General features: G+C 28.2%; 2 protein-coding genes across 2 annotated transcripts; one reads left to right on the top strand and one right to left on the bottom strand.

The window, feature by feature from the left end:
- Positions 1-3,791: 3,791 nt before the first annotated feature.
- Positions 3,792-6,096, bottom strand: LOC111034692 (bursicon). Its single transcript, XM_022316018.1, has 4 exons — positions 5,988-6,096; positions 5,600-5,790; positions 5,374-5,499; positions 3,792-4,080 (listed from the first exon to the last, which is right to left on the bottom strand). Exons 1-4 carry the CDS (start codon positions 6,013-6,015, stop codon positions 3,943-3,945), a joined length of 483 nt encoding a protein of 160 aa, XP_022171710.1. The 5' UTR covers positions 6,016-6,096; the 3' UTR covers positions 3,792-3,942.
- A 1,665-nt stretch (positions 6,097-7,761) lies between these two features.
- On the top strand, positions 7,762-10,242 carry LOC111034691 (partner of bursicon). Its single transcript, XM_022316017.1, has 4 exons — positions 7,762-7,877; positions 7,961-8,086; positions 8,177-8,301; positions 10,051-10,242. Exons 2-4 carry the CDS (start codon positions 7,966-7,968, stop codon positions 10,219-10,221), a joined length of 417 nt encoding a protein of 138 aa, XP_022171709.1. The 5' UTR covers positions 7,762-7,877; positions 7,961-7,965; the 3' UTR covers positions 10,222-10,242.
- Positions 10,243-11,567: the final 1,325 nt, after the last annotated feature.

Raw genomic sequence — 11,567 nt, 5'->3', positions numbered from 1 at the left:
CGGGGGTATTTGTATTATAAAATTCAATGACATGTTCAATTTAAGTTGAAATGGCAATCTACAAGTGTCACTGCAATACATAGGTGAGAAAAATATTAACAAATTCTCATTTTTTTTATGTCAACACATAGTTAGGTCATCATTCACGATTCGCATGAAAAGATAAAACCAGTTTGCTTTTTAAATTTTAAGTTGTATTTAGTTTAATCTACTGTAGGTACTAGGTATCTAATAGTTAATTAAATTACTTTCACAGCAATGATATCGCAAAATGTAGGCATTAGACTGGAAGACCGTCTTCGTTACTTGTTTAGCCCATACAATACACAGAATTTCTGAAGAAATTCGTGGTAAATTTCCTAGGTAGACAAGTTAGGTTAGTTAGTTAACCTATCAAGAGTAAAAAAAGTTTTTTTAAAAGCTCCATCTCGCACAATGTCCCTCAATTTCTATTAAAGAAGCAAAACTTCTTTTTAGTGAAAATACCCTAGAACCTAACTTGGTTTTTATACATATTGGTAATTATGGATTTTTACCATCAACGATAAAACAACTTGAAAGTCGGAATGTTTCGTTAATTGAAACAAATACTCTCATAAAATCAGTGCAAAATTAATTAGATAATGTAATTGATGCAGTGAGTGTGGCAATAAATCAAAAATTAACTAATGTTTTGCAAAAAAATGTGGGATTTAGTATTTTACAATACATATCAAATATTTTAACCGGAGAAATCACCTCTATGGAGGGATTACCTGAAGATTTGATCGGTGATGACTTGGTTTATTTTAACTTTTAAGTACGTCTGTATAATATCAACATACGTAGAAAGGAGTTTTTCCCCTTACAAAAATATTCTATCAGGCTATCGTCGTCGGTTAGATGTTGATTATTTAAAAAAGCTTTGGTGGTGCGGTGCAACAACTTTAATGTATAGATAACTGTGCTGTTGATATCATTTTAGGTATAATAGATGCATTTATTTATTTGGTCGTAAAATGATTTAATAATAGAAGTAATGTAAAAATAGTAAATATTTAATAGTATAGTAATTAATAATTAATAAATATTAATATAAACAAATTACCTGCATATTTTCGTTAATTTTGTGCATATTTTGCCAATTTTACCTCCTATAACTGCTCAACCCTAGTTATATTACTAAAGTAAAATATAATATAAAATTACTAGCTGAATTATCCGGCCACGCCCGTGTGTAGTTTTTGCTCAAAATGAAATTGTTAAATCAACTCATATTGTTAAGTTTTAAAGGAGAAAAAATTGTATTTTACTTAATGCTATTAAATGCTAAATTATATTAGTAGTGCCTTAATTATAAATAAAACAAAAAAAAAATATAATAAGAATATTTACAAACGATTCTCTACGTAATTTCTCAATTTTAGTATGGCTTAAGTCAAAACCTTTTGGTATACCACATTCAGAGCTTGATTTTGTGGTGCATATACGAGACGTATAAATGGTCAGGCCTTTCGACTCTAGAAAATGCCACATACAATAATTGCCCTTGTGAAAAACAGTTATTTTCCAAATCTACATCACAATAAGTTAAAGTCTGACCTTTGTTTATTGTCATTGCAAAACATACTTTTATTGGAAACTGAACCTTCTAAACTTAGCTGGGAAATCATTGAGGTACGTATAATGGTTTTTTCGCTTTTTCTTCCTCAACACATCCGTTCAAAATTTCAACTTCGATTATATTTTTTGTAAGAGAGATTACACGGGGCTTAGTCCCATAACATAATCTAGGAGAATTCAGTAGTTTAGACTTCAGTTCTGATATTCTCATTAGTTATATTTTCACGCTTTTTATACGCCCTATTGCAGTCTTTGTTTTTATTATTTTTATTTTTTCATTTTTTGTAGGTAAAATATCAGAACTTTGGGCTACATGTGTATGGTGTGTATGGAAAGGCTGTAATAATTTACTTACTAAAATGTTATTAAAATGGTTACGTAACGTCCTGGTTTTACATATCATTTTGTCGTAATCGATAATATAATATTCATCCGATGGATTAAGTTAAAATATTAGTGATGTAGCAAATGCAAATATGCAATTGCAAAAACTCCACATGAATACGAATACCCAATCGGCTATTCTATAACAGATGTAAACACAACATTGGATTTTGAAGGATATAAAATATCCAAAATCTTAAATAAATTATCATAAAGCGTATGGTATAGACTATCGTACACTTCTACGCACTTAGTTTCATTAAGATAATACACACATAGCCAATGCCCAATTGTATCATTTCCAACAGAACCATTGTACAAAATTTGAAAATCGTCCACGTTCTCAACGGCTGAATACATTAGTGGCGTTTAATAAAATAATACATTTTGTGGAATAAACGATGTTTGTAATTTTACGATGTCCAAAAATGAATTAATAACATCGTCGCTTAAATACGAATTATGTCCAGTGTATGTTAATGCAGTACAGTGGTTTTTACTCATAATGTTGTGAAGCAAATGACAATACTCTTAAATTGTGGTTAAATAATTTAGAGAAATAAATTACAAACGCACACTGTTCACTCATCACAATCGCATTACAATGATGAACCGACAATCAGCGAGCGTTCGGCGTCTGGTCGTCTAGGAAATGTATTATTATTTTTCGATACAGTTTATACAAAATAATATTTAAAAAAAAAATCAATTTTACATAGCTTCAAGTCGAAAAAAAATATTGTTTGAAAACTTTGAGGGCGTAGTTTGAACCCCTTAACTCCCCTGTAATAGTGTATACATGCCTGTACGGATACCATATTTTCTAATTTGAACGCATCTGATGCACTGGGTCAAAAAGTAATGTTTGCTTATAAAATAGTTTAATATTATTATTACGCATAATATTTGATTTAAGTTTATTTGATATTTCTTAGTTCTTGGCGTTCTTGCTAAATCTTACCCATCTATTTGTATAATTATTTAGATTGACCATGTTATACCGAGCATATTGTTATCCCTGGCAATATCGAGTTAGTCGAGTATCAAATATTGTTCTGCGCACAGCAAGCAATTCCATGGCTTTTGAAATCGAATAAATTATAGGTACATTCCACTTACAAAATTCATAATATTCTTATTTAAAGTTGATCCAAAACAATACCATTATTAATACTAAATTGTTGTTCACTGAATTCTTATCCTATCCATTTTTTATTTGGCCATATTTTCTTCTGGACATTTCGATATAAATGGGCATTATTACCTAAACTCAAGCTTAGGTACACCGTGCACCTATACTTCGTGTATTTTTTTTATAATTTAAAATATTAGAATGAAGGAGAGCAGAGACTGTTTATTATTATAATAAAAAGAAATGTTCAATTAAAAAAAAAATGGTGTAAAAATAAATATCAGAAATAACGTACAAACATAAGCGTATCATAACGACGTAACGTAGGTTCCTAAACTGAAAAACAGAATTACTATATCTTTATACGATACTTATGTTAGATTGTGTTAAATGTTACAATACTTGTATTATACTATTGATCTATTTTAGATATCTATACAGTTTATCAGGCACGATGAGTAATATTTTTTCATGAAACTCTCAATAAATATTTCTCTTATGATTTTACTAAATTTTTACAAACAAATAACAATATAGGTATGCGTTTGAAATAAACAATAAATGTATTTATAATTTAAGTGCAACTGACATACGTGTATATGTATAGAACTGTATATTATAATTTATAGTATAACTGTATAAGAGATTACTGTTTAAATAACTACAATAATAGTACGATTTTATAATATATATTATTATACGACTATATAGAAAATATTACATAAATAATTATAGATACGAAGAGGGTGGTATAGGTAAAGAATTTGGAAACTGTATAAAAATGAAAGTAATATAAACACTTTCTTTATTTATTGATTAATAATTTAAATAGATTTAGAAAAATGTCCGTTGATTGGTGGCTCATCGGCGGCATAATTGGACATTTCTTGAGGAATCACCGCACTTTCTTCAATACCCGTACAAGGGCGGCACATGCATTCCAGTGGAGCTTTTGTAGTTACCTTTTATGGAAAATAATATAATGAAATTATAGATATAATATTTATATATAATATAATTATACTTGGTATAATATATTATGCTCATTAATTTCTAAAATACAAAATATGTAGGTAATTTATTAATTATCTTTTGGTAGAGTGGTCTGTTTCTCAAAATAGTAGTTTTTGTTGAAATAGTATGAAATCCTCAAAATAACTTAAATTTTTTATTGTATTGATCTCATGAATAAATACACCAACATCGTTATTTTATTTTAAGAAGTCCGGTGCTGTGCTATTTATTATTATTATGTAGAAATAATATGTATAAGGTAGGTAAGTAGTTTATATGGTAAATACACCATTACAACACTAAATACCTATAGTATAATATATTGTATATGGTTATTATGCTATGTTATTTAAAAAAAATATAAATATAAAACGATGTATTCAACAATAGTTAGATCGAACTCCAATTTTAAATGTGGTTTAAATTAATGGTAACAAAATACTGAATAAATTTTTGATTTTAAAATTGATTTCCTCAAAATAAGTTTTTGAACAAAAATGTCACCGTCACTATAATCATCTACTTATATTATATTTTAAATAGCATGACAAAATTGAAAATAGAATGGTACCTATCATATTAAGCACAGTTATTTAATATACGCACACGGCATACCCCTCTCAAATATTTCTTCATTTTACCTACATTAGAATCATCCACTTCTTAATTGGCCGACATTACTCATTATTGTATTATTATTATAGATATTATGATCATAGGAATAACGGAATAATATTTATCAATATCAAAAGTAAATAACTACCACATGTCCACATATCATTCTGCGTGGTCTGTGATGACCCCTATACCTTTTTAATTGGGGTTTGGTAAGTTTCCACACTAAACATAAAAGTTAAACGGTTGTGTATAAGTTTTTACTTTTATTCGTGTAGGGCGCATGAGTGATTTTTAAGTTTCGTGTGGCAACATCTAGTCATTCTTTACATAGGTATACCTATCAAAATTTAATTCCCGGTATAACATAAAAGATTTATTTGGCCTATATATATCGTACATATTGCAGGCTAAGAATAATGAACCCTGTACAGTCAAAGGCAGTATCAAATTAAAATGGTATAGAACTGGGCAACCATTCGTCCCTTATTTAAATTGTTTTCATTTTTCTTACCATCAAGTTCCAGATAAATATATAATCCAGAACTTAAAACCCCCGCCTGCTACTAAATATTTTTATTTTATACAGGTAAGTGTAGAATGTATATCATGAAATATGAACCTACCTTTCTAAATTTTTTCTCGCCTTGTTTGGCTTTTGGACAAAACAGCGATACCGAAGCTTCTCGTTCACCACTCTCTTGACAACACATGCAAGACCTTTCCATTTGCCATATTTTAGACCCAGAAACCTTATTGAAAAAAAAACAAAACGCCATTGAATATTTAAATGAATGTATTTATTTATTTATTTATTTTATTTTTTATTTATATTTAAATGTATTTATTTACTTGTAAATAACTGCTGCAGCGACCTGTACATGCAAACGATGGTATTGGCTTCGGTACACATCCTGGGTATTGTAGAACATGGATGACAGGCGTTACTTGGCAGTCGTCGCTAGACCTAGCGGTCACGACCACCCCGTTACCGTTATTATTAGCAAAGGCCATGCTGCACATAGCCAATACTATCAGATATCCTAAAATGTAAAGAAAATATAAAATATTTATAAATTAGTAATGGAATATTAAAGAATGGAAATTAAAAAGTGTACAGAAAATAAATTCGTATTACAAACAGTTCTCATAGATTTATGTATATGTTTAGCAAATTATCAGAGTGATTAAATTTTTTTTAATCCTTGAAAATCTTGAAATTATTCATAGTTATACTCACTGAAAAATTCCTGGTTGATGGTAGACATTACGACTCAAAGATCATACTGTGAATAATCTTGCTAGTGGCAGTCTACTTTGAAGGGCTCGGACTTCCGACATTTATGATTTATTAACGGAAGTAGGCCTCCCGGGGTGTAAACATGGTTTATGAATTAGATTGCTCAGTTGGCTGCAAGCTACCAAAAAACACGTACACGTAGAATCATTTAAATCTAGACGGTTCGTTGGCGTCAAAAATTGAAAGAGTTCTGTAAAATATACTATGTATAGTATAATAAATATAGACGAAAATTAAAAACTATAGATGTATTTTTTCTAAGAGTAAAGTATTTGGAAAATGGTTGTGATATAAAAGTTATTATATCATATAGCTATTAGCTATATGCACTATTTTCAGAACTGTACAGATATTATAAAAAACGTATACAAACAATAATTACAAGGAAAATTGATGTACAAATTAATATTAAAATTAAATCAAAACATTAACTTATGGAAATTTTATTAGATTCTGGTTGGGATTGGATTGTACTTCAAATGTAATACATATAACACATAAACACATAAACAACCATCAATGGATGTAGGTACTAATAGTAGGCCCGGATCTATAGAATAATGGTCCCCAACAAACATATAACTTATCATGAATATACTTCCTAAAATATTTTTTAATTTAATATATTCGAAATTTTGGTATTTCGTTTAGGTAATATACTAATATATCTATGTGATATTCGTACTGTTACGTCTTGTTACCTAACTATGTTGTCTATTGGTGTTACAAGTGTCGAATAATAAAACATAAGACATAACCAATAATCACGATTTTAAATAGAAATATAATAGAATCGGTTTTCGATTATTATTATTAATTCCCATAAAGACATAAGGTAAACACTTTAAATGTATTTCCCATCCACGCTACAAGTATATGGTCATTGATTTTTATTATATGAATATAAATATGATAGGTACCTACTTACCTAGTACCTACCTATTATAGGAAGTAATCAATTTTTTTTTATATAATTAGGGACCTATATAATTTTATTTTATTTATTTATTATCATTGACAATAGGTAATGACAAATGTTCCTCAAAAATTGTGTATAATAAGTAAGATGTACATAATTCAACTCTCAAATAATAAATAAAACTCTTTATTCTCGTTATTATTGTTTTGCCAAAATTATAAAATTATCCTTAATACAATAGTCTATAAACCATATTCACAGCTAAAATTTGTTGACTCCAGACTCCCCATCCTTCACAACATAAATCACACACACACACACTACAGCCTTGTTGATCATTATTTTATGTTGTGTTTATAAGCTTAAAATAAAAAAAAAATGGGTAACTCATCGCATAGCTTTATAGTAGGTATAAAGTGTACCTCGACATTGAATAGGTAATGGCTAATGTTTATATTATGCCTTATGTTGTATCATAAATCATAATTTAATTTGCTCATTGAGGTTAGCTAATTCAAATTATTACATTATATATTTATGATTATAATTTATAATACTAATAATTGATATATTCATTTATTTTATTCTTAAAATATTTATTATTTATAATTCAAAGAATAATTAACAATATTTTTTTACTCCGTCAGTAAGCTATATTTATTTTTATAAATAAAATCTGTTAGTGGCATATTTTGTTTCGACATCACAAAAATTGTATATTACAAGACCCCCTAGGGATAAGTTAAGCCACCCTCTCAGTCCAATAACACTTATGTTTGTTTAAAGTGAAAGCTTTAATATACGCACTCTGGAAGTCATAAACAGTTTTGTCGTGAACGTTAACAGTCCCTGTTAACTGATCAGTCACTGATCTGGATTACTTCAATAAACTTTATTGGCAGCTATATTGTGTAAGTACCTATTTACTTATACTGTGCACAACACATTTTATCATATTTTATCAAATTGTAATTGTTAACTAAATACTTATTAGCCATTATGTACACGACTCAATTGTTTATCATCTCTGTCGCGATTATTATCGTACATAATAACGTACTTGCAGAAGATAACCCAGAAGAATGTGAGACTTTGCCTTCTGAATTGCATATCATTAAAGGTACATTTTGACGTTTTATTCAAAACAAATCCTACATAATGTGCAACAATTATTGTATAAAAACACTTGATTGTTGTTTATTACGTTTAGAGGAATTTGACGAACTTGGACGGCTTCAGAGGACATGCAATGGTGACATAGCAGTGAACAAGTGTGAAGGAGCGTGCAATTCACAAGTACAACCTAGTGTCATTACTCCTAGTGGATTTTTAAAAGTTATTATTACTTGATAATTTAATAAAATATATATGTTTAGTATTTGTATGATTTTAATTTAAGATTTGAGAGGAACGATGAATGTATTAGTTTTACCATAATATGTGATTTGTGTTGGTCATCTTTGGAGATGTCTTATTATCTTTTGAAGCAGTAAAAATGTTTCGATTTTCAACTTTGAAAGTGGTTTCTAGTAGAACATTGAATCTAGTCGGTTATTTTTTTGGGGAGGAGGGGGGGAGGGTCAAAAGAAAAAAAATTTCAGTACTGTAAGTGGGAAAAAATAGGAAAAACGGGTTTTTTTATTCAAAAAAATGTTGATTTAAAGTTTTTAGCTAGATCAAAAAGGTTAAACATTTAACATAATATTCCTAGTAAGTTGTTATTATATATCTATTTCAAAATATTAATGACACATAGGCACAATTTTTTTTTAAAAGTATTAGAAGTTAAAATTTTGTACTTAGTTAAATATTTATGAAATGATAAATTTGTATACCTTAGGGTTGACAATTTAATACAAGGTTCCTCATAAGTATTTCATAGTTGCTACAGAAACCTAAAAAATATTTATCAGCACAATTTTTTACTGTAGAAATTTGATGTTCAAATAAGAACGAAAATAGTTATTTTTAATAATTAAAAAATGCTATTCACGGGGACTTGGAATTTTTAACTTGTACTTATTATTATAGTTCATACACAAAATGACGTTTTCAAATGCAATGTTTTAGGAAAAAATAATTCAACCCACCTACTATAGGCATAACACTAATAGCAATATAAAATAAAAAGCTGCCAGGCCGTCATCTTCCAGAATCGTTTTCCTTATGCAACGATGGTTTGAAATTTGAATTCAAATTTAACTCATAGGTACATCACATGTAACTTACTCCATGACGAAGTACAACAGACACCAACAGTAAATAACTACGGTACAGCAGATCGGTTACCTACTTTTCCCATTTTTAAAGTTAGATAGGCACCTCGAAATGTATAAAATATATTCTATATTCCTATGTTTTAAATTCTTATTAATTATAATGTTTATTCATAAAATAATTATAATTGTACGCTAATTGTATTACATAATACAATACATACTATAGAATGGCGAAGTCGATTGGGGCCTTTCTATATAAACTTAATTTCAGAGTTCCAAGTTTCTATTCCAGATACTCTTTCTCTTTTCAAATTTTTTTTTGACACTGCCACTATCTAACAAATTGTCCTATTGTCTGTATGATGAAATTGGCAAATGAGGACCCACTATTCCTTAGAACATAGCATTGAATTATTGTCTGTTCGTTCTTTTTTTCTCAATATTTGTAATTTTTGTAATTTTTCTCATAATTATTATGAATACTATACAATGTGATTGGACTCACCCCGTATTAATAATAAATAAATAAATAATGTCATACCTAATGCATAAAATATTATCATTATCAAAATAAATATGAACGATCGAACTTTTGTAGCACAGAATTCAGCGATTCAGTTGCATGATTTAGTCAAACGTAAAATGGGATTATAATGTTATATACCTTCTCTAATTTGATACTAATGTTGTATGTTATATATACCTTCAATTTTACCAGGAATCTATAAATAGTTATTGTTTGTTTAGAAACACAATAGAAAACACATATCTACATTATTCCAATCAAATGTGTAGCAAAATAACTGAAATCTAATTATCTATAATTATTATTTTTTGTCTTTATGATATTATATCGTGATTTCAGGAATGTTATTGTTGTCGTGAAACATTTTTGAGAGAGAGAGTGATCGCTCTTACACATTGCTACGATCCCGATGGCGTAAGATTGACAAGTGATAAACTGGCCACGTTGGAAGTAAAACTAAAAGAACCAGCGGACTGCAAATGTTTTAAATGCGGAGATTTTTCTGGATAAAATATGTTTTAAAATCCATATAATATGTAGCGACTTTTTCACCATATTGTTTTAATAGTGTTGTAATCATTATTTTTTAATTATTAAATACATAGGGAATTTTAAAAATTAAGCCTTTACACGTTTTCATGTAGGTACCAGAGGTACCTAACCTCGGTACTTGCATATAAGATTATACTGTTAAATGTTTTTACAATTACCTATACATTATTCGTTTCGATGTTTTATATTTTTTTTCTATTAAATGTAACAGCGTAAAAAATAAAAAATTTTAATAATACCTACTATATCTAATAATAAGAAAACATATTTAGTTACTATCTGTTTAAAATTCCTAGATAATTTTTCGAGTTATGATCACTAGTCACAATATAGAGCACAAATAATGAGTTTACACAAACTGTAGAATTAGCAGATAATCACATTCGATAGTCTATACACTAAACAGTGCTAAAATCACAATTTTAAGAAATTATGTTGTGAATCACTGACTCAGACATTCTATTTAGAATTTGTAACTAATTGGTTAATTTATATTAATTACCTACCTACCTATAAATAATAAATATCCTTCTCGGATAGATAGGTAAGTTAAATAACTTAATATTTCTTAAGCTATAATAGGTACCAACTTTAATTTTTAGAATTTAAAATACAACACTGGCAGCATTAAACTGAAAGTTAGAAAAACTATTATGCGGTGATAATAGATATGGTGATATTGTGTTAAAAGTTTGAAGCCACCAATAACATATTGGTACATTTTAATTTCATAATCTTGTTAATTAATAACTAAGATATCATACATTTTAAATCACCATAATTTTTCTGGGTTTCATGCAGTATAAATAATTGTGCAACTATGTAATGTAATATAGTTACAGAAAAGTTCATCGACGACCATATGAATGTAATTTATTAAATAGATCACACAAATGTCAATGATGTACACTGCTATTTGTTTTCACGTAAACTGTCCATTATAATATACACATAACAAGTTAAACACAAATCTGCGGTTAGGTTTAAATACATTTACTCAAAAATACATCATAATAAATAAAAGATAATATTTTAACCTAACCAGTAATGCTCAATGTTATGATATAATATTGTATTTCGTAATTAATACACTCTAAATTGAATGAGTAACGTTAAATTGTATATTGCTAATACATTCATATACCCATATCTTAATTGTATGGTTACACATAAATATATGTTAAATAAATGAACTATTTATTTGATGCAGGACAATATAATATTATTGTGCATAATCCATAGTATACCCATGCAATACAAATATTTTAGTTTTTTACAACAACTGAAATTGCTATGTATTTGCA

This window comes from Myzus persicae, unplaced genomic scaffold (assembly GCF_001856785.1).
Source record: "Myzus persicae strain clone G006 unplaced genomic scaffold, MPER_G0061.0, whole genome shotgun sequence".
In the NCBI taxonomy this organism is placed as follows: Eukaryota; Metazoa; Arthropoda; class Insecta; order Hemiptera; family Aphididae; genus Myzus; species Myzus persicae.
This window is presented reverse-complemented; position numbering and strand designations above follow the sequence as displayed.